This window comes from Mobula birostris, chromosome 12 (genome assembly GCF_030028105.1).
Source record: "Mobula birostris isolate sMobBir1 chromosome 12, sMobBir1.hap1, whole genome shotgun sequence".
NCBI lineage: Eukaryota > Metazoa > Chordata > Chondrichthyes > Myliobatiformes > Myliobatidae > Mobula > Mobula birostris.
Genome location: NC_092381.1, coordinates 22,190,222 through 22,214,861, shown reverse-complemented (window position 1 = coordinate 22,214,861; position 24,640 = coordinate 22,190,222). Strand labels below are relative to the sequence as shown.

The 24,640-nt window shown below is 42.8% G+C and overlaps 1 protein-coding gene across 6 annotated transcripts in view; it reads left to right on the top strand.

Moving 5' to 3' along the window:
- Positions 1-24,640, top strand: part of LOC140205777 (ecotropic viral integration site 5 protein homolog) — a 276,394-nt gene that overhangs the window by 21,952 nt on the left and 229,802 nt on the right. For all 6 annotated transcript variants that reach the window (XM_072273435.1, XM_072273433.1, XM_072273434.1 and 3 more), the window contains one exon: positions 22,361-22,593. In XM_072273435.1, coding sequence (XP_072129536.1) covers positions 22,442-22,593 — 152 coding nt within the window. In that variant the 5' untranslated portion in view covers positions 22,361-22,441. The remainder of the gene's footprint in view (positions 1-22,360; positions 22,594-24,640) is intronic.

Below are 24,640 nucleotides of genomic sequence, written 5' to 3'. Positions count from 1 at the left end.
CAGTGGGCGTGACAGGGAATGTGGAAAGGTGCAGCTGACTCCTATCGCCAAATCATATGGTTTCCTCACGGCCCGGTAGCGCATGCCTTGCGGCCCGGTACCGGTCCGCGGCCTGGTGGTTGGGAACCGCTGAGCTACAGGATGATCAGCTGGGGACCATTGCAAACTCTTCATGAAATATAGCCACTGTTGTGCCGCCTTTGTAATGACATCAATAAGTTGGACCCAAGATTGATCTTCAGAGATGTTGACACCCAGGAATTTGAAACTGCTCACCCTTTCCAGTGCTCATCCGTCAGTGAGGACTGGTGTTTGTTGTGTTGACATCCTCTTCCTGAAGTTCACAGTTAATACCATGGTCTTTCTGACATTGAGTGCAGGACAGTTGGATCTATATTGCTCATGTATGCCTCCTCGTCACCACGTGAAATTCTGGCAGCAATAGTTGTGCAGAAAAGGTTTGCCAATTGGACAAACTTGGATTGTTTGCTCTGGAGCATTGGAGGTTGAGGAGTGATCTGATAGAAGTATATAAAACAATGAGAGGCATAGCTAGAGTGGATAGTCAATTTCATTGTGAAATGTCAACTACTAGATGGCATGGCTTTAAGGCAAGAAGAACAAAGTTTAAACAAGATTTTAACATGCAAATTTTATTATTACACATTGATAGGTGTCTGAATCATGATGGCAAATTTTATTATTACACATTGATAGGTGCCTGAATCACGATGAAGACATGTATGTTTGAATGCTGTTCATAGACTTCAGTTCAGCATTCAACACAATCATTCCTCAGAAACTGATTGGAAAGATGAGCCTACTGGGCCTGAACACCTCCCTCTGCAACTGGATCCTAGACTTCCTGACTGGGAGACCTCAGTCAGTCCGGATTGGGAGCAGCATCTCCAACACCATCACACTGAGCATGGGGGCCCCCCAGGCCTGTGTGCTCAGTCCACTGCTGTTCACTCTGCTGACCCACGACTGTGCTGCAACACACAGCTCGAACCACATCAACAAGTTCGCAGATGACACGACTGTGGTGGGTCTCATCAGCAAGAACGATGAGTCAGCATACAGAGAGGAGGTACAGCGGCTAATGGACTGGTGCAGAGCCAACAACCTGACTCTGAATGTGAACAAAACAAAAGAGATGGTTGTTGACTTCAGGAGGACACGGAGCGACCACTCTCCGCTGAACATCGACGACTCCTTCATAGAGATCGTTAAGAGCACAGATTTCTTGGTGTTCACCTGACGGAGAATCTCACGTGGTCCCTCAACAGCAGCTCCATAGTAGGGATGCTGCTGGGCTTTCTTTGCTTTTTGTGAAGGCTGAGAAAAGTCCATCTCCCACCCCACCATCCTCACCATATTCTGCAGAGGTTGTATTGAGAGCATCCTGAGCAGCTGCATCACGGCCTGGTTCAGAAATTGCACCATCTTGGATCACAAGACCCTGCAGCGGATAGTGAGGTCAGCTGAGAAGATCATCGGGGTCTCTCTTCCCGCCATCACAGACATTTACACCACACGCTGCATCCGCAAAGCAAACAGCATTATGAAGGACCCCACGCACCCCTCATACAAACTCTTCTCCCTCCTGCCATCTGGAAAAAGGCACCAAAGCATTCGGGCTCTCACGACCAGCCTATGTAATAGTTTCTTCCCCCAAGTCATCAGACTCCTCAATACCCGGAGCCTGGCTTGACACCAACCTACTATACCCTCTACTGTGCCTACTGTCTTGTTTATTATTTATTATTATTTATTGTAGTGCCTGCACTGTTTTGTGCACTTTATGCAGTTTTGGATAGGTCTGTAGTCTCGTGTAGTTTTTGTCTTTGTTCTTACGTAGTTCAGTGTAGTTTTTGTATTGTTTCATGTAGCGCCATGGTCCTGGAAAACGTTGTCTCATTTTTACTATGTTCTGTACTAGCAGTTATGGTTGAAATGACATTGAAAGGTGACTTGACTTGACTTGGAAGCAGATGAGATACTATGTTTGAGGTATTTAACAAGCACATGAATTGGCAGGAAATAGAAGGATGCAGACCATGTGCTGGCTGATGTGCAGTTTAATTTTGTAGAATTATAATCTCGATTGTACAGTGTTCATCAACTATGTAGCATAGTGTTTTTGAATGTATTTATATTTGGAATTTGGATCAATATAAGGTATCTGGGAATGCTAGAAATTATAAACACAAAGTCTGCAGATGCTGGAGATCCAGACAACACGCAAAATGTTGGAGGAACTCAGCAGGTCAGGCAGCTTCTATGAAAATGAATGTTTCGGGCTGAGACCCTCCTTCACACTGAAAAGGAAGGGGGCAGATGCTAGAATGAAAAGGAGAGGAGGCTGGTTTAGAAGGTGATAGGTGAAGCCAAGTGGATGGGGAAGGCAGAGGGCTGGAGAAGGAATCTGAGGTGAGGAGAGTGGACTGCAGGAGAAAGGAAAGGAGGAGGAGCACTGGAGGGAGTGATTGGCAGGTGAGAAGTAAAGGGCCAGAGTGAGGAATAGAAGAAGAGGGGAGGGGTAGGAAATTTTTTTTTACCAGAAGGAGAAATCTATATTCATGCCATCAGGTTGGAGGCTATGTGGACGGTATATACTCCTCCACCCTGAGGGTGACCTCCTTATGGCCCTATATTGGAACAGGAATGGGAAATAGAATTAAAATGTTTGGTCATCAGGGGGTTCTGCTTTTGGTGGGTGGAGTGAAGGGGCTTGACAAAGCAGCCCCCCAATTTGTGAAGGGTCTCACCAATGTAGAGGTCACATCGGGAGCACTGGACACAATAGACAACCCCAGCAGATTTGCAAGTGAAGTGTTGCCTCACCTGGAAGGACTTTTGGGCCCCTGAATGGAGGTGATGGAGGACATGAATGTGTAGGTGTAGCACTTGGGTCACTTGTAGAGATAAGTGCTGGGAGGGATGAATGGACAAGGGAATTGGGGTGGGTGGTAAAGATGTGCTTATAGATACGATCCCTTTTGTAGATGGTGGAAGATGTGGAGAATGATATTTTGCATCCAGAGGCTCTGAAGTGGTAGGTAAGGACAAGAGGAACACTCTCATTGTTAAGGTAGCAGGAAGATGGGGTGAATGTGGATGTTTGGGAAATGGAGATGTGGAGGAAGGGAAACCCTGTTCTTTGAAGGAATACATTCCTTTTGCCCTGGAAAGGAAAGCCACATCCTGGGAACAGATGCAGCAAAGGTAAAGGAAGTGAGAAAAGTGAATAACATTTTTACAGGAGACAAGATGGAAAAAGGTATACTCAAGATAACTGAGGGAATTGGTAGGTTTATAAAAGGTGTGGTTGATAGTTTGTCTCCAGAGATGGAGACAGAGATCGAGAAAGGGGAGGGAGGAGTCAGAAATAGACCAAGTGGAACTAAGGGCAGGGTGTAAGTTAGAGGCAAAGTTGGTGAAATTGAGCTCAGCATGGATGCGTAAAGCAGCACCATTCCAGTTGTCAATGTAGGAAAAAAAAAGTTGGGGAGTATTACTAGGGAAGACTTGGAACATGGACTATTCAACATAGCCAATGAAGAGGCAGGCATAGATGGGACTCCTGCAGGTGCTCATGGCTACCCTTGAGTCTGGAGAAAGTGGGAGAAGCTAAAGGAAAAATTGTTGAGGGTGAGGACCAGTTTTGCCAGACAGAGCAGCGTGTTGGTTGAGGGAAATTGGTTAGTTCTGTTAAGAAAGAAGCAGAGAGCATTAAGGCTTTCTTGATGGAGGATAGGAGTGTAATGCCCTGGTAAAGGTTTTACTGCTGAAGTAGGATATTTCATGTAATCGGCTTTTTGTAGAAGCCATGTGTTTGTTGGCAGTGTTTGGGTTACTATTAAAGATGAGGGATTTTTAGGTAAGTGTGTAATCCAAATAGGAGAGTAGAACTGGGAGAAAATTCCAGAGAAGATTGGGAGAGTGGGTTCTGTGTAAGTCGAGGTCTTTGTTTGGTGGGAGATGAGGAGAAAAGACTCTGGAGAGAACTGGCAGTCGGATTTGTTCCGGTGGGAATGTATGATTCGATGGAGCCCAAGGCATGGATGGAGGTCTACCGAGGATCAGTGGATATGACTTCTGGAAGATTTGGGCTCCAATATGTGCACATTTGACTGTTTAATTATAATGAACCCTTTGTGTTTTTTCTTTCTTTACTAACTCTTTGGTTAAGTTAACGTTCGTAACTATACTTTCTTTATAATTGTATGTATGCCGTGTATGATTTGTTATTTCATGCCGACAGGCGATTGCCGGGGGCAGTAAATCACACAGCATTCTCACAAACTGAGGTTTGGGTGAGCGAGACACCCCAACTTCACAGATTTGGCGGGTCCAAAGTGATATACACCCTAGACGAAGCCTGAGAAGGATGGGTTTCTTGCTGTGGAGTCTAGTGGTTGTTAGCGACAGGCTAACGAGTCGCATTTCCAGAGATGCCCAGAAAAAAGAGGTTTCAGAAGTGTACAGGGACTGAACAGCCATGGTGAAAATGAGATGGTCACAGCCAGAGAACTGAAAGTTATTGAGGCGATTGAGAGCATGAAGAGTGTCACATAAGTAGATAGGAAGGGACTGAATGAAGGGGATAAAATGGAATTGAGGTATGAGGGCACAAGTTTAGTGAGGCAGGAGCAGGCAGAGACACTAGCCCTACCCAGAGACCGGTTCCTGATGGTCCGAGAGTGGCAGCCTGGCCTCAGCAGGGTGGAGGTCAGTGTACCACATTACAACAGCACCCCCTTTGTCTGTGGGTTTGATACTAAGGTTGGGATTGGCGTAGAGAGAGTGGAGGGTAGTGCATTCAGAGGGGGGTATGGTTTGAGGAGGAGAAAGAACTGCTGAAGTCGAGGCAGTTGATGTCACGTCGGCAGTTCGAGATGAAAAGATGCGGAGTCGGATGTCCAAGAAGAGGAGGAGGGTTGAAGATGCGAGAAGGGGTCATCAGTGTGGGGTGTGGAATTCTTGCCAAAGAAGTGGGTTTAGAGATTGTGATGGAAGAAGAGCTCGACATCATGATGGGTGCAGAACTCACTGATATTAGAAAAAGAAAATTATGGAATGCTTAATGCAGCAGTTGTGGAGAGTACTCCTCTCCCTGTGGATGCTTCTGAAAGATATTTCACTGTAAAAAGAAAAAAAGCTAGTTTTGTTAGGTACAGATAATGCGTAGAATGTGACATTTTTAAGATACTTGAGTTGAGCATCAGCAATTCTCCTGCATCAGTTATCACTAATATTTTATAGGACACCAGTAAACAAAATTGCTTAAGTTTCTGTACTTCTCTGAATTCCCATTTGCTGGGATTAGTGTTATTTGTCACTTGTACATTGAAACATACAGCTGGATGACGCTCAGCTTTTATGGAGGAGTGAGGATATCATCGATCGGAGTTACAGGGAAGTGGGAGCTGGGAGACGTCAGGAGAAGGAATGGGAAGGTGAATAGGTAGTTAGCGCAGAGCACCCCTGGGGCTGTTCCCCTCAATGATAACTATACCATTTTGAATACTATTTTTGGAGATGACCTCCCAGGGGAATGCCACAGAAACCAGGTTACTGGTACTGAGTATGGGTCCGTGGTGCAGAAGGGGAAGAGGGGAGCGGTAGTGACAGTGGATTCAATAGTCTGATGAACAGATAGGAGATTCTGTGGACATGAACGGGACACCCGATGTTATGTTACCTCCCAGGTGCCAGCATCAGGGTTGTCTTGGATCACGTTCACAGCATTTTGGAGGGGGAGGGAGAGCTGCTAGATGTCTTGGTACATATTGGTACCAACGACATTGGAAGGAAAAGCAAAGAGGTCTTGAAGAGAGAATTTAGAGGGCTAGGCAGAAAGCTGAGAAGCAGGAACTCCAGGGTAGTAATTTCTAGATTGCTACCTGGTACATATAGTAGTGAGTGTAGAAACAAAAACGCAAACACAAGGAAATCTGCAGATGCTGGAAATTCAAGCAACACACATCAAAGTTGCTGGTGAATGCAGCAGGCCAGGCAGCATCTCTAGGAAGAGATACAGTTGACGTTTCGGGCCGAGACCCTCCGTCAGGACTAACTGAAAGAAGAGCTAGTAAGAGATTTGAAAGTGGGAGGGGGAGGGGGGTCTCCATCCATCCCCCTCCTGTCTTCTCCTATCATTTTGGATCTCCCCTCCCCCTCCCACTTCCAAATCTCTTACTAGCTCTTCTTTCAGTTAGTCCTGATGAAGGATCTCGGCCTGAAATGTCGACTGTACCTCTTCCTAAAGATGCTGCCTGCCCTGCTGTGTTCACCATCAACTTTGGTGTGTGTTGAGTGTAGAAACGAGATGATTTGGTAGATAAATGTGTGGCTGAGAAACTGTATGCCGGGGGGGGGGGGGGGTAGTGGTTCATATTCTTGGATCATTGGGATCTCTGGGACCAATGATCCAAAAATATTCAGGCAGGTTTGTTGGAGAGGGTTTAAACTAATTTTGCAGGAGGATGCGAACTGGGGTGAAGGGACTCAGGATAGGATGGATGATTTAAAAAAGCAAAGATAGCGTGCAGTCAGACTGTTAGGAAGGGCAGGCAGATGATAGGACAAAATTGCAACCAGCAGGCTGAGGATCAATGCATCAGAGTCGCAGAATCAAAAAGGATAGCAAATACAGTACTCAGTGCTATATCTCAATGCATGGAGTGTAAGAAATGAGATGGATGATCTTGCTGCCCTACTACAGATTGTCAGGTATGATATTGTAGCCATCACTGAATTGTGGCTGAAGGATGGTTGTAGTTGGAAGCTGAATGTTCAAGATTACTCATTGTGTCAGAGGGATGGGAAGGTAGGCAGGGGGGATGGCGTGGCTCTGCTGGTAAAGAATGGCACCAAATCATTAGAAAGCTGTGACATAGGATCGGAAGAAGTTGATTCCTTGTGGGTTGAGTTAAGAAAATGCAAGGGTAAAAGGACCCTGATGGCAGTTATATATGGACCTCCCAGCAGTAGCTGGGATATGGACTACAGATTACAACGGGAAAGGGAAAAAGTGTGTCTAAAGGACAATGTCATGCTGGATCTCGAGAGAGTGAATTTGTTGAATACCTACGAGGTGCCTTTTTAGAGCAGCTTATCTTTGAACCTACAAGGGGATCAGCTATACTGAATTGGATGTTCTGTAATGAACCAGAGGTGATTAGGGAGCTTAAGGTAAAGGAACCTTTGGAGGCAGTGATCACAATATGATTGAGTTCAACTTGAAATGTGATAGGGAGAAAGTAAAGTCTTGCATAGCAGTATTTCAGTGGAGTAAAGGAAATTACAGTGGTATGAGAGGGGAGTTGGCCAAAGTAAATTGGAAGGAAATGCTGGCAGGGATGACAGCATAGCAGCTATCGCTTGAGTTTCTGGGGAAAAATGAGGAAAGTGTAGGCTAGATGTATTCCAAAAACAGAAATCTCAAATGGTAAAATAGTACAACTGTGGCTGACAAGAGAAAGCAAAGCTAATGTAAAAACAAAAGTGTGGGCATACAGCAAAGCAAAAATTATTAGGAAGGTAGAGGATTGGGAAGCTTTTAAAAACCTACAGAAAACAACTAAGAGAATCACTAGGAGGGAAAAGATGAAATATGAAAGCAAACAATATCCAGGTGCATATAAAACGCCTTTTCAAGGATTTAAAAAAAAAAAATGAGAGACGAGAGTGGATATAGGACCACTAGAAAATGAGGCTGGGAGAAATAATAAACTGGGTGGGGGGGGGAACAAGATGATAGCAGATGAACTAAATGAGTATTTTGCACCAGTTTTTGCTGTGGAAGAACTAGCAGTGTGCCAAATGTTGAAGGGTTTGAGGGAAGAGAAGTGAGTGTAGTTACTATTACAAGGGAGGAGGTGCTTAAAAAGCTGAAAGACCTAAGGGTACACAAGTCACCCGGACCAGATGAACTGTACCCTAGGGTACTGGAAAGAGGTAGTGGTAGAGATTGTGAGGCATAAGTAATGATCTTTCAAAAATCATTGGACTCTGCCATGGTGTCAGAGGACTGGAAAATTGCAAATGTCACTCCACTGAAGGTGGGAGGCAGCAGAAAGAAAATTATAGACCAGTTAGCCTGACCTCAGTGGTTGGGAAGATGTTGGCGTCAGTTGTTAGGCATGAGGTTATGGAGTACTTGGTGACATAGGGCAAGATGGGACAAAGTCAACATGGTTTCCTTTAAAGGAAAATCTTGCCTGATGAACCTGTTGGAATTCTTTGAGGAGGTTACACATAGGGTAGATAAAGGGGATGCCTTGTATGTTGTATATTTGGATTTTCAGAACACCTTTGACAAGGTGCCACACATGAAGCTGCTTACCAAGTTAAGTGCCATCGGTATTTCAGGGAAGTTACTAACATTGGCTGAGTTGGAGGAGGCAGCAAGTGAGAATAAAAGGAACCTATTGTCTGCCAGTGACTAGTGGTGTTCCGCAGGGGTTGGTGTTGGATCGCTTCTTTTTATGCTGTATTTCAATGATTTAAAAGATGGGATAGATGGCTTTGTTGCCAAGTTTGCAGGTGATACGAAGATTTGTAGAGAGGCAGGTTGTGTACAGGAAACAGGAAGGCTATAGAAGGATTTAGACAGATTAGGAGTACAAGCAAGAAAGTGGCAAATGAAATACGATATTGGAAAATGCATGCTCATGGTCTTTGGTAGAAAGAATAAATGTGCAGATTATTTTCTCAACGGGGAGAAAACCCAAAAATCTGACAAGCAAAGGGACTTGGGAGTCCTTGTGCAGAATCACTCTAAAGGTTAATTTGCAGGTTGAGTCGGTGGTGAGGAAAGCAAATGCAATGTTAGCATTCATTTCAAGAGGTCTAGAATATAAGAGCAGGGATGTGATGTTAAGGCTTTATGAAGCACTGGTGAGGCCTCGCCTTGAGTATTATGAACAGTTTTGGGCTCCTCATTTAAGAAAAGATTTTTTGACATTGGAGAGGATTCACAGGAGGTTCACAAGGATGATTCCGGGAATGAAAGGGTTATCATATGAGGAACGTTTGATGGATCTGGGTCTGTACTCACCGGAATTAGAAGGATGAGGGGGATTTCACTGAAACCTTTTGAATATTGAAAGGCCTAGACAGAGTAGATATGGAAAGGATGTTTACCATGGTAGGGGAGAATTGGACAAGAGGGTACAGCCTTAGGATAGAAGGGTGTCCATTTAAAACAGATGCAGAGAAATTCCTTAGCCAGAGGATGGTGAATATGTGGAATTTATTACCACAGGCAGCTGTGGAGGCCAGGTTGTTAGGTGTATTAAGCGCAGAGTTTGATAAGTTCCTGATTGGACAAGGCATCAAAAGTTATGGGGAGAAGGCCAGGGAGTGGGACTGAGGAGGGGAAAAAAAGATCAGTCATTATTGAATGGGGGAGCAGTCTTGATGGGCCAAATTCTGCTCCTAAGTCTCATGAAAAGCATGTTGCTGAACACGGTGACCATATTGTGTGTGATGTCCAACAAACATCAATTTTGTTTTCAGTGAATGGCCAACTGCTCTTTTCTGTTGTTGAGGTGCTGGCCATAAAGCTTTCTCTGAAAATCGCCATGCTGGAAGAAGCTTATGGTTAAGTTCACATAAAGAGTCTGAGGGGAAAAGAGGAATTTGTACAAACTAGCTGTTGATCTGTATGAAAAGGCAAAAAATGCTGATTCAAGAATCACTTTCAAAAGCCAACGGAATGAATGATTGAAGTAAAAAAAAGCCATGCAACCAGATGAAGGGAATGTAATTGGATAACCCTTACAAAATACTGGCTCTAGCTCTCTGCATCAAATGACTACCTCCTGTTGTGATGCTGTAGGAGAGCCCCATTGTGACAATCTTATCTACAGAGAAACTCTGGTTAACACATGCTGTTTGCAGTTCTATTAAGTTTACATTTTAAAGTTTTAATAGGAAACAGTGAGACTGCAATGCATCATATCTAAATAGAATACTTCCTGGTGATTACAGCTGCAGATTATGACTCATGAAGTAGTTCAACTTTTTGGAATACAAATGAGTGGATAGGTCCTGCTTCATTTCAACTGTAAAATGTCATTTTGATTAATGCCAAAAAGTACTGGAAATATCCATTTCAGGCAGCACCACATTCCTGATTTCAGTACTACAGCTTGAGATGTGCATGTATTTAAAAAAAAATTAAAGAGGCAGCTGGATACTCAGACACAATTGGAAGGAAATGGTACAATTAGTGGAAGGCTGACAGGCCAGAAGGTTTAGAATGAAGGCAGATTAGGAAATTATTTTCCCACCGGAGGGGGAGTCTGACACTCTGAGAATTTAACTGGTACTTGGATGTGTATTTGAAGATCTATGACCTCCAAAACATTAGGGCATGAATTAGGGATTAGCTCTTTTTTTAACTGGCACAGCTATCGTGGTCAAAATTTCAAGTTTAATCGTCAAAGAACAGTAGAATATGGTGTAAATGCCTTAAAAATTCACTTTTTGCAGCAGCACAGAGCACAACTATGACAATTTAAATATGTAATCTGAGGTTACAATCTTAAATTAACATAAATTATACATAATATACGCAACAAAATAAATATAAATGTAGAACATTGGTGCAAGTAATAAACACAAGTGATTCTGCAGATGCTGAAAACCTTGAGCAATGCACACACATTTCTTTCTTGGTTTCATGTCTGTCCCTACCTGGAGAATTTAAGATTTTCAGAGTTGTATAATAATGAACCTTTGGACACATACTGGAGGAACTCAGCAAGGCAGTATTTATGGAGGGGAGTAAACAGTCAACATTTCAGGGCGAGACTCTTCAAGACTTGAAAGGAAGGGATAACCCAGATTAAGGAGGTTGAGGAGGGGAAGGAATACAAGCTGACAGGTGATAGGTGAGTCAAGGTGAGAAGTGGTTAGATGTGTGGGGGGAAAAGGGGAAGTGAAAGGAGGTAAAGGCTGAGGAACGAATCTAGTAAGGGAGGACAGCGGACCATAGAAGGAAGGGAAAGAGGAGGAGGGGAACCAGTGAAAGGGAATAGAAAAAAGAGTGAGGGTGGAGTGATTACCAGAAGTTGGAGAAATCAGTGTTTCTCTCCTCCTTTCCATTCCTTCCAGGTCTTCTCTCCTCTCCTATTAGAATGCTCTTCTTTTCTTTTATCACCTATCAAATCTCAGCTTCTTACTTCATCACCCCCTTCCACCCATCCATCTTCCCCTTCACCTTGTGTCACCTGTTACCTGCCAATATTAGTGCAAGCTGCTTTGCACCTTTGTATTCATGCATATGACATTAAACTTGACTATCAACTTGAGTAAAATACAGTCCAAGGTAGAATTTGCAGTTTTTAAGGTTGATTCAAGAATCTCATGGCAGTGAGGTAAAAACTGTTGTTGAATCTTGAGGTGTGGGTCTCCAGGCTTGTATACCTCCTGCCTGATAGTAGCATGGCCTGGATGGCGGGTCCTTACTGATGTTACCTTTCTGAGACATTACCTCTTGTAGATGTCTTTGATAGTGAGGAAATTTGCACCTGTGATGGAACTGCCTTTGTCCATCACCACCCTGTAGTCGCTTCCACTCCTGTGTTCTCATACCAGGCTGTGATGCATTCAGAATCAGGTTTTATATCCTTGGCATATGTTATAACCATATAACAATTACAGCACGGAACCAGGCTAGTCCATGCCAAACTCCTATTCTCACCTAGTCCCACCAGCCTCCATTCAGTCCATAAACAGGAGGAATTCTGCAGATGCTAGAAATTCAAGCAACACACAAAGTTGCTGGTGAACGCAGCAGGCCAGGCAGCATCTCTAGGAAGAGGTACAGTCGACGTTTCGGGCCGAGACCCTTCGTCAGGACTAACTGAAGGGAGAGCTAGTAAGAGATTTGAAAGTGGGAGGGGGAAGGTTGGAGCCAAGAGCTGGACAGGTGATTGGCAAAGGGGATATGAGAGGATCATGGGACAGGAGGCCCAGGGAGAAAGACAAAGGTGGGCGAACCCAGAGGATGGACAAGGGGTATAGTCAGAGGGACAGAGGGAGAAAAAGGAGAGAGAGAGAAAGAATGTGTGTATAAAAATAAATAACTCCAATCTGAGTGTGGCTTCATCTTTACAGTAGAGGAGGCCGTGGATAGACATTTTAATTCCACATCCCATTCCCATTCTATACTCCTCTACTCAGGAGTTGATTCCAGCCATAACCAACCCTCAAAGCACTTCATTGCATTAGATGTGAGTGCAGGTGGATAATAGTCTTGGAGGAAGCTCGTCCTGCTTGTGGCTCATGGGCACTGTATGGTTGTTTGGCCTTTTGAAATGAGGGGAACCTTCCACTGAAGATGTCCTTCAACACTCCCACCAGCTGATTGGCACAAGTTTTCTGTGCCTTACCAGGTACACTGTCAGGGCCTGATGCCTTGTGAGGGTTCACTCTCTCGGTAGATGTTCTGATGTCAGCCTCCAAGTCAGATGCTGCAGGCATTCCCATACCTTTTAAAGCATGCATAAAAGGCACTGAGCTCATCTGGGATTGAAGCATCAATGTTAAGTTTCGCCTTGTAGGAAGTAATGGCCTGCCAGAGCAGAAGTGCGTTCAATCCCATCTTTAACTTCAATTGGAATTGTTTTCTCACTCTTAAAATGGCCATCTGGATATCTTACCTGGACTACTTGTATAGTTCTGGATCATTGGTCTTGCATGCCACAGATCTAGCTCTCAGCAGACAGTGAATCTGCTGATTCATCCATGGCTTTTGGTTTGGGTATGCCCTGGTCAGAATGCTTTTCACCAGCCTATAGAACTTAGTTTTCAAAGACCTGCCGAATCTGCTCAAAATGTAAAAAAAAGTAGAGATGCTGGCATGTTTTCTTCACGGTTGCTTCTATGTGCTGATCCTGGATAGATCCACCAAGATGTTGGCACCCAGGAACTTGAAGTTGATCACCCTTTCCAATATATACCCTTCAATGATGCATCAGCACCTGACTTCCCCTTCCTAAAGCAATACACACGCAAAATGCTGGAGGAACTCGGCAGGCCAGGCAGCTTCTATGGAAAAGAGTAAAACCTTCATCAGGACAGATATTCTCCTTCTTAAATCCACAATTAGTTTGTTGGTTTTGCACCAAGTTTTTGTAAATTGGTGCCTTACTGTATATTTTCAATGATTTGATGTCAAAATCAGCTTTATTATCAGTGATGTAAAGTGAAGGTTCTTTTGCTACAGCATTACAGTGCGAGACATAAAAATTCCTTTACGTTCTGAAGTAAATCGTGCAAATTGATTTAATTTTCTCTGTGCAGATGCTGCAATCCTTTCATATTACCCTAGTTTTCTGTTTGTTTTAGATTTGCAGCATTGCAGCTAAGTGCTGTTCCTTTCACTTCAAGTGCATATTAATGGTGTATTTGATTAATGTTGTTATGGGTGCCTTTGTTTTGACTAACTTTGCATTAAGGACACAGCCACTCTGCGTGTTTCTGTTTCACCATTGTTCAGTCCAATTTTCTACGTTAGCCTGATCGCTTTGGCACAATGGCCTGATAAGTGATCAGGTTCTAACTATGTTTGAATTTAAATTTTAAATATTTGCAATGCAAGATAGTAAAATGTTGTCAAGCATAATCCATTCACTTTACTACTTAAAGTGAAATTTAAACCATTATGTGATGAGAACTAGTTTAAAGTTAACAGGATTATTTTGAATGCTATTTAGAATGTAAGGGCTGATGTGTATTAAGCTAGTTGTGTTTCTTTTAATCTGAAGCTTCAATGGAATGGGTTTAATATTAAAGACAATCCACTGTAAAGGAGCCCTTCAGGCCCATCATGCTTATGCAAGATCTATATATATATTTATATATTTTAAAAAACTGATGATTCTTATTATTCCATTGCTTCTGTTTGGACAATATTTCAAGTTCCTTTTCAAAAGTTATGTTTGCACATGCTACACTGCCCCTTCAGAAAGTGCATTGCAGATCACAATTTGCCTGGAGTTTCAAACTCCTGCGAGTGGCCATCACACACAACCTCTCATGGTTCCAGGACCCATCCTGCACAATCAAGAAAGCTCACCAACACCTCTCTACTCTCTGAGGAGGCTGAAGAGAGCTGGACTTTGCACATCCATGCTCACACCATTCTACAGATGTGTAGTGGAGAGGTTACATCACTGTCTGGTACAGAAACTGCACTGTGGCAGACAGGAAGGCTCTTCTCTGGGTAGTCAAAACTGCCCAATACATAACCAGCCCCAGCCTACCCACCATCAAGGACGTATGGTATACGTGGAAAGGTGCCAGAAAAAGGCCAGTAACATCACGAAGGATCCCAGCCACTCTGTTCCATTCCCACTAGGGAAGAAACTATGTAGTATCCTCATTACGATCAACAGTCTCAAAAACAGTTGTTTTTTCCAAGCAGTAAGGCTGGTCAACACCTTCTCCTCCAAGTCATCAGTACTCTTAAAACGGAGACTGAGGAATTTCTTTAGCCAGAAAGTGGTGAATCTGTGGAATTCATTGCCATTCATATATTTAAGGCAGAGGTTGATAGATTCTTGATTGGTCAGGGCATGAAAGGTTGCAGAGAGAAGGCAGGAGATTGGTAGTGAAGCCTGATTTATACTTCTGCATTAACTGGACGCCGTAACCTACGCAAGTGGCCTACGTGCGTTGTGAGCATTTATACTTGCGCATTGGTGTGTCTGCATCGCTCTGCAAATCGCTCAGGTCATGCATGCACACTCACCTGCCTGCGCAAGGCTTCATGGTCATGGTAGTCTTTCTCAGGGTAGACAAGACGTGAGTGTCTTTTTTCGTAAAAGTGAAATGTGTCCTCCATAATTTTGGAGGTCTGTAAAGCTTTATGGAAAGCATTGCAGCCAGAGTTCCTTCCCTGCCCTTCAGTCGCCCAATGGGAAGCTATTGCAGCATAGGATGAAATGTGATGCTACCAAGCGGACCAATCACAACTGTTGCGTTCTGCGTTGCCGCGACGCGTGGTTACATTTTGGGAGAGGTGCGCGTCGCAGCAACGCAGGCTCTCGCGTAGGGTTCTGCATCGGCTTTGTGTAGGGTTTGCGGCGATGCAATACTTATGGCGATGTGTTGACGCAGAAGTATAAATCAGCCTTGAGAGAGAAAACGGATAAGTCCTGACGAAGGGTCTCGGCCCAGAACGTTGACTGTACCTCTTCCTAGAGACGCTGCCTGGCCTGCTGCGTTCACCAGCAACTTTTACGTGTGTTGCTTGAAATTCCAGCATCTGGAGATATCGTCGTGTTTGCTTGATTGAAGGTTCTATTTCTGTGTTGTATGTATCTGATTTATCTGTAAATATGGGGAGGGTCATTGAGGACTGGAGATCCAGAAATGTTACATCCTTGTTTAAAAGAGGATGCAAGGAGAAGCCTCTCAAATACACATCTGTCTGACCTTTGTGGTGGGGAAATTTTTAAAAAAGATTATCAGGGTGAGAATTAGTAGTTATTTGAAGAAGTGTGAATTATTGAAGGACATTGTGGACGTGTTATGGTAAATCATGCTTAACAGGCCTGATATAATTTTAATTAATTCACAGATGGGTTGATAAAAAGGATATTGATTTAGTGTACATGGACGTCATAAAGTGTTTGATACTGTGCTGTGTAACAAGCTTTATCATCGATGTTGAAGCCTGTAGAATAGGAGGAGATAGGTAATTAGCTAATGAATAGGAATTAGAGTGTCTTTGTAAATAATTATTATTCAGTCTGGTATGTACAGTGATGATTCACAGGGTTGGTAATAGAAACAGTTATTAAATGATTTGGACAAGAATGTACAGACTGTAAGTTATAAAGCTATTGTCATTACAAAACTTACAAGTGTGGTGCACTGTGTATAGAAAAGGAAAAACATTTCAAAACATATCAGTATGCTTGTCGGGAACTAGGCAGGGGTGGGACGGGGGAGGAATACATGCACGTCAGTTGAAGGGGAAGGTGAAATTGCTGATGCACAAATAGCAGTGTGGGCAGGATCCTGAAATTTATAAACAGAGATGCAATCTATTAAAATAAAGAAGTCACAGTGAACTTATATACAACATTAGTTTGGCTGCAGCACATATTGTGTCCAATTCTGGGGCATCACATTTGAGGACAAGTCTTAGTAAGGATGTTTGAGGAATTACAGGAATGGGGACTTCAGTTAAGTGGATAGAATGGAAAATTTGGGATTATTCTTAAAACACAGAAATCATGGAGTGTTTAAGAAGTGGAGTTACAGAAAAAAAACTTGACATTGATGTGTCAAAGACTAGAAGGCAGAGAATGAAAATGATTGCCAAAAGTACCAAAAGCAACTGGAGAAAGTCTGTTTTATTCAGTGAATGTTTAAATTCCGAGGGATTGTGGGAGTCATCCTGATGTTTAAAACTCAACTGGGTCAGTAGTTAAAGGAGATGAAATACAGGGCTGGTGGGAAGAGGGAGAGTGACTGAGAATAGCTGGATAGTTCTTTCTTTAAACTGGCGTAGACTCTGTTTTTAATCTTTGTGTTTCTATGTTTGAATTTTTTGAACTTTTTTCCCTCTGTATCTCCCTATACCACTGTGCTACATCAATATCGTTTACCCCCTATCTCCCATCAGATTCCTTTTTCAGCCCTTTACCTCTCAGACTTTTCACCTCCCAGCTTCTTACTTCATCCCCCTGCCCCCCCCAACACACACTTTCTCCTGCCCTCCCCAACTCCTAACCTGGCTTCACCTACCACCTGCCAGCTTGTAAACCTTTCCCACCTTCTAATTCTGGCTCCTTCCCCCTTTCTAGTCTTGATGAAGGGTCTTGGCCTAGAAAGTTGGACAGTTTATTTCTCTGCAGAGATGCCCCCTGACTTGCTGAGTTTCTCTAGCATTTTGTGTGTGTGCTGCTTATTTTATGAAGAATTGTTTGAAGATGGGCTTAAGGTTTTGAGTCTTCCTTTTTTAACAGAGATGTACAGCTCTTGTCAGACTTCTTGCAAGATGGGCAGCTAATTTGGAACAATTTGTTTATGGTTCAACATAATCATGGGCAGTTGTATGAGACAGCGGATGACTTGCTTCCACTTTGGTTTGCAAATTCCTTGGAGACTGATGAGGGAGTCGCACATTATTCCTTGAAGGGATAGGAATTGATTCTTGCATCGGATGGCAACATCTGATCACAATTAAAAGCATAAAATGTTGGAAGGTTAGGTAGCATCTATTGAAGGCGAAGCAGAGTTAAATGGAAGTAATCAAAGGCCTTGATTACAGAGGTTAAACCAATTTTCCTATCCACACATGTGACCTGACATACTGAGTGTTTCCAGCATTTGCTGCTTTTGTTAAATTTCAAGAGTCTGACATTTTTAATCTTACAGCATGCACATTTTCATGAGGTGACTTAAACTACACTCAAAAAAACAAAATACAAGTTTAACTATGCAGATTTGCCCAGACCTACAAAAGTGTTTAGACTAGCTATGTGAACAAACATGCCATCACTTGTTTGTTAGTTGCTCCGTGCTATGGCTGTCTGCTTTTATAATAAATACTAAATACTTTGGGATGCTTTTGGTAGCTGGTTGTGTGTGTGTGTGAGTGACGTTTACTGTTCCATTGTGTGTGTCTTGCATTGAGTTCAGTGCTGATTGGCAGCTCCTGTTGCTAAACTCTGTCGGTCTCTGCCATTCCTTTAGATTCATCAGCTGTGTGTAGAGGCGGGGCCTGCTACATGGGCGACAGTTTGCTCTCCATATTGCACTGCCCTGGTTTCTTGTTTAAGGTGGTGCCAGTGAAGTTCAGCTACTACTTGCTGGTGGGAAATTAAAAAAAAAGAAAACTAAATACTTTATTAATCTAATTTTTCGGGTAAACATCACTGCAAACAATAGTCTGTATTTTCCCTGTCAGAGTTAAGTTTTTGAACAGCTTGTACAACCTGGCATTTTTGTGGTGTGAGTTGAAGTCTCAAAGGTGTGGGATGGTTATAGCGAAGTGTATACTGGCCGAATTGAAGTGGTGGGGTCTGGGTCAGAGAGTGGGAAATGAGCCAATGTTTGGCCATTGTTGGAGTGGACTTAGCAATTTGGTGTGGCAAATGGAGGCGAGGCAAGGTAAAGTTAAGGCAGAGCCTGGGCGTGAGAGCGAGCAAAGACCTGGGGTTTGATCAATTTGAGTACTGAGTCGAATTGGACATGTTGGGTATGGGCCGATTTGAGGCGGTGGGGCTCGGGCTCATGAGTGTATCAAAGCAGCAGCTGGGTCCAAGAACAAGGAATAGCCCGAGGTTTGGACGATTTAAGTGTCAGGCCAGATTGAGAAGGTCAGGATGTCGGGACTGGAGGTGAGGGATGGACCGGTTCAGCTTGCTACTCCGTGAGGTTTAATCATCTCTGCACTGAACTGAGGCTGTGGCCTGCAGCTAGCAGGCTTCTGTGGACTCACTTTCATCAGCTTCAGTTCTGAATGTTAGTTGCTTACTTTTATTGCTTGCGTGACTTTTTTTTCTCTGCACATTTGGTGTTCGGTTTTTGATGGGTTCTTTTGGGTTGCCTTGTTTTGTGGATGCCTGTAAGGAGTCAAATCTCAAGGTTGTATCAGGTATACGTACTTTGATATTAAATGTACTTTCAACTGTGCGCAACATGTAGGCAGCTGGGTCACGACATCCATTGTCGACTTCAACCAATGGAGGGCCTCAAAGTGTGTGGAATGATACTGTAGATTGTTCTGTCATTCTCTTGAGCAGGCCTTCAATGCCATTGTATTCTGACTGTGGCTCACATAGACATACTTCAGCAGTTGCAATTCCAGTTTGCCTTCTTGCTGACATAATACCTGACTCTTGAATTGTTAATGAGGAACTCTGCCCTGCCTGAATTCTGCTGCTGTGCAATGTTTATTTTTCAAAAAGAAATGTAACTGCAGGAAACTTTGCAGAACTCTGAGGAGTTGGGAGACTGATGTTGGGTGTGATAAGTAGAAGTAAAATGTAATGACGTAAGAAAGGAGATCCAACAAATCTTGCTGGTATCCTAGCTACCTCATGGTGGGTGTGATGGCAACTGCCACATACGTCCAGCTCCTCACTGTTCACATTCATGATCTCTGATCTCCCAATGGGTAGCATGTATGTATTTATGAATTCTTATTTTCTGGTTGTTTGTAGCATGGCACTGGTGGAGATCATATCTTTGCTGACTACTTAATATTGCTTCAAGATTGTATGTTTGCTAATTGCTAATAAAGGATCAAATACAGAATTTAGCTCTATGGAACAATCACTTCATTGGAGTTAAGGGTGCAACATGCAAGTATAACAGCCTCATGGCAGTTGCTGGCTGGTGGCATTTGTTTTGTTTTGATTTTGGATTAGTTTTTGCTGCTACAACCTCCGTGATGGCAGTAATAAGAAGAGTGTGTGTCCTCAATGATGAAGGTGCTTCATGAAAGATGATTGCTCAAAGATGGGGAGGCTTGTACTTTGCTGGAGCTGTCTGAGTTTACAACTCTTTGAAGCCTCTTAGGATCTGTGCATTGGCATCTCCATATCTGACAGTCATGCAACTAGTGAGAGTACTGTCTATGATGCATGCTTAGAAATGTCCTAAGAGTCTTTGGTGATGTACTGAATGAAGTACAGCAGCCGGCGTCGTGATTACATTAATATGTCGTGCCCAGGATAGTCCTCTGAGACGTTGATACCCAGGAACTGGAGGCTGCTCACCATGAGGACTGGTGTGTGTTCTTCCAACTGTAAGGAGTTTCTTCTTTTATGTTAACTACGTAGGCTAATTAAAATGGCTTCTTTGTTATGTTATAATTAAACTGGCTTCTTTGTTATGTTAAATGCTGAGAAAGTCCTCCCACTAGCAGTTTGTTTTGGATTATCTATTGATAAGAGGACAAATGAGCCAACGGGTGTCCATGTTATTCTTTCTAGTGTGTCTGTAAGTTATTGTGATGCGCGGATTTTTGGGGAGAAGGTGCGAGAGAGAGACAGAGGATGGACAAGGTACTGTGAGTTGGCTAACGGGGTCAGACCCCGACCAGGAGTCCGAGGTCCAGGGAGTTTGGCAAGGAGACGGAGTCGTGTGGAACGTCTGGTCAACCACCGTTGTTGGTCCCAGGCAGTGGGTCGAGGTGGTCCGGGGGGATCACAGGGTGAAGAAGGAAGGGCCCGAGCTCCAACTGTTTGTGTACGAAGAGATTGGACTTTGATAAGTGTGGTGCCTTTTATTTTCCTGTTATATTTTATCTCTATTAATTATATAGTTCCAGTAATATCTATAAACTGAAATTCATTTAATCGTATCTGGTATATCGTCTGTTATTTGGGCGGGGTGAGGTACATCACACAACATCCACACAAACTATTACCCATTTTGGTGGGGCCGAGAGCTTTCCCTAGACGACAGCGAGCTGAGCGACCCTGAGGCTGGCCGGGGGGGGGGGGGTGGGCTACACAACTTTTCCTTCCTGAAGTCCATAATCAATTCCTTGGTCTTGACATTAAGTGCGAAGTTGTTGCTGTGACACCAATCAACCAGCAGATCTGTCTCGATCTTAGTCTCCTCCAAATCGCCATCTGAGATTCTGCCAATAACAGTTGCGTCATCTGCAAATTTATAGATGTTGTTTAAGCTGTGGCTCGTCATGCAGTCATGTGTAATGGACCAGTGGGCAAAGCAGGCACCCTTGAGGTGCGGCAGTGTTGATTGTCAGCCAGGAGGAGATGTTATCACCCGTCGGTACTGACTGTGGTAAGGAAGTAGAGGATCCAGCTGCCCACTTGAGATACAGAAGCATCAAGTTTAAAGCTTGTTTAGTAGTGAAGAGATGGTGGTGTTTAATCAATAAACAGCAGCCTCATGTATGCTTGCTTGTTGTCCAAGTACTTTCAAGATAAGTGAGATTGTGTCAGCTATAGACTCTTGTGATGGGCAAATTGCAGTTGGTCCAGCTCCTTGATCAGGCAGGAATTAATTCTAACTGTGACTAACCTCTCACTTCTTCACAGTAGGTGCGATTGTTACTGTGCAATGGCCGTTGAGGCAGCTCATTTGCTTTTCTTGGTTAGCAGGATGATTGATGCCCTCTTGAAACAGGTGGAAACTTCTGACTATAGCAGTAAGAGGTTGAAGGGGCTGAGGATTGCCAGATACTTTGGGGATTCGCACCGGCATAGTATTATTCTCCATTTCAAAAGTATGCATAAAAGGCATCGAGCTCCATGGCAGAAACCTCCAAGAAATGAAGCTTTCTACGACGTGGAGTAGCAACACCTCGTATTCTACCTGGGCAGCCTCCAAACTGGCAACATCAAATTCTCAAACTTTGGGTCACTGCTCCTCTCCTGTCTTTTTTTTCTTCTCAATTTTCTTTTTCCTTTCCTCTTGCCACCTGCCCGCACCTTAGCTTATGTCTTTCCTATTCCTCATTCTCTCCCACTCCACCAGCCATTACTGTCACACTCCTCTCATTAGTTCTCCACCCCACCTCCTTCCCTTTTATTTCATGCTGCACATTCTGTCCTGTCATCTACAGCCCTTAGTCACCTCCCAGCTACTGCCATTATTCCGACTCTTCCCCCTCCTCCCATTGGCTTATCATATTTTCACCTGATTCTATCTATTAATTCTTGTGTGAACCTTTGTCGAGTGGCTACCTCTCCTCTTTCCAGTCCAGATGAAGGGCTAGGAAATGTTGACTCTTTCTTTCCATTGATGCTGCCTGACCTGTTGTGTTTCTCCAGAAACTCAACAGGTTGTTCGAGATTCCAACATTTCTTGTCCCCAAGTAGATTTATGTTGGTTGTATGTGTGGTGTAATAAATTAGAACACATGAGAAGAGTTTAAAAAAAAACTGCAGCAAACCTTTGTAGCTAACTGACCTTCAAATGCATGGGTATCATCATGATGGTACCCAACATTCCATGTAAATCAAGCCACTTCTTAAAATTAATTGCAGTGGCAGACCGTTTTTGATTTCTATAACTTATTAAATACTTCTCAGTTCTAATTTGGAACTCAGAAAATGCTGACTTTGTTTGATCTATCCAAATCTTTTCACTTCATGGGTAACTGAGTGTCTCTTATCATGCAGGCCATCATTACATGGCACTGACGTACATGCATTATGTTCTAGTCTTTTCAGTTGTATCCAAGTCCAGTGAGTCATTTAACTCTCCTCAAGCATCATTTAAAACCAATACTTTTTCCCCCAGTGTGACTGAATTTTTTAAATTATAAAAAGGATGCTTAAAATGGTTGATTGCTAATTATATTGGTAGGTGATTAAATGTAATTATAAACTTTTCTCTTTAGGTGGCGACAGACAAGGTTGCAGAGAAGTTAAGTTCTACTCTCTCATGGGTGAAGAACACAGTGTCTCACACTGTCAGTCAAATGGCTAGTCAGGTGGCAAGCCCGTCCACTTCATCGCTTCACACTACATCTTCATCAACAACGCTCTCTACACCTGCACTTTCACCAGGATCACCAGCTACACTTAGTCCTGATGACTTGGAGCTTCTCGCAAAATTAGAGGAACAAAACAGGTGAGTTTTGTATTGATCTCTGAACTACCTTTCACTCAAATATTTTTATGTAAAAACTGATAAAAATGTTAGGATTTCACTGCTGTTATTTTATGGCTGTCTTCCACAGTTTTCTGTAATATATTTTTAATCAATGACATTTTACTCGCTGTCCATATGTGCCCATTTTGTTGAAATAGCTTGATGTTTGTATTTAGTGTGATTTGTCAAATTAGTCAAGATATCCAATTAGTTATGAGCAAATGTGATTTAATTGATTTGACTTAAAAAAAATCTTGGCTCATTCATGTTTTTGGTATGTGAATCTGTCTGCAAAAAAAAATGGTAATATATAAATTGTTATCCTGCCAACAAATATTGTGGTTCCCAGTATCTGATGTATTGAAATTTCATGGTTAATTAGGTACTACTCAAAGGAGTTTTTGAAAAAGCTTGTATTTCCCCTATAATTCACCATTAGCAGAATGTATAAATAGATAAATTCTCCTTGTCTGAGTAACATTACACAGTTAAAGGTTAACTTTTAAATGGCAATGATTTCAGAGGTAAGCCGGCACTATTTAGAATTTGTAGTGCTGAAGCAGATGTGTCACTCAACTAGTTTGTGGCAGTGTTTATATTTCATTATCACTTATCTCATCTCAGCATATCTTCAATATATTTTCAATTCCGGCATATCTTTTCAATTCCCTTTTCTGTTGTGCTCTTCAAGTTTCCATTCAAAAATTTCAGTCAGTTCCCACAGTGAATAATTCTACATGCTAACCATTCTTTGATTATCTTTTTTTCCCTCTATTTACAAGTTAATAGTCTTTCATTTATGATTCTTACTTTGGGTTTTCCCAGAAGTGGAATCATTTGCTTCACATTTGCAAAATTTGACCAACCCTCCAGGAGTTTCCCAGTTCCCTTTTCTAAAGAGTAAACCTCACCAGACTTTTTTTTAAAATCAAGAGCTATGATTTCCCAAAATTAATTTGACTCATATAAAAATATAGTGCACTTTCCCCTGTACTCTCATTAACAGAACTGTTATACTATTAGCACAGCCTGACTATGATCCTAAATCCACATTCATTTTTGCCTGTCAGCAATAAATATTCAGTGCTTTATTGTTGAGCTGGATCATACTTCACTTGACCTGTGTGTTATGCTTGACCTGTTCAGGATTGTTGTGATTATTCCAGCCCACTGCAATGTAATTATTACTGCTTGCATGATCCTGATCCTAGAGTGCAGCACAGAAACAGGCCTTTTGGCTTAATTCATCCATGCCAACCAAGATGTCTGTTTAAGCTTGTTCCATTTGCTTACACTTGGCTGATAGCACTTCAAATCTTTCCTATCCATATACCTTACCAAGTGTCTTTCAAATGTTGTTATTGTGCATGCCACATCCACTTCCTCCGGCACTTCATACATACGAACCAACTGCTGGGTGAAGAAATTACATCTGAGGTCCCTTTTAAGTCCTTCCCCTCTCACATTAAACCTATGCTCTCTAGACTTTTATTCTTTTTTCCCAGGGTAAAACATGTGCTGTTCAAAGTAAATATGCAGTATACAACCCTGAAGTTCGTCTTCCACAATCAAGAAACAGAAGAACTAAGGAAGCACCTGCCCCAAAGAAAAACATCAGACGTCAAACCCCCTTCTCCCCCGTGTAAAAAAAAGGTGCATATGTCACAAAAAAAGAGTGAAAACACAGAATATAAAAATACAAAATCAAAAAACATACTTCAGCTCAGCTCAGTCTTCGTTATCTGCGGGCTGACCTGATTCAAAAATTCCCCAAAAGTAGTAACAAAAAAAAGTGAGCGGAACTGGAATACATCGTAAACTTGAGAGTCCAAATCTACAATTTGCGTTGATTAAACCTTGCTACAGCACCATCCGCTGATAGCATTCAGTGAGAGAGAGAGAGAGAGAGAGAGAGAGAGATATCACTCGAATGCAAGCACCTTCCTTCAGGAGCAGCGAGCGAGAGGCTGGTAGACAGCGCTGAACACTCGCTCACCCTCTGCACCTGCCTCAATGATTTCAGTCC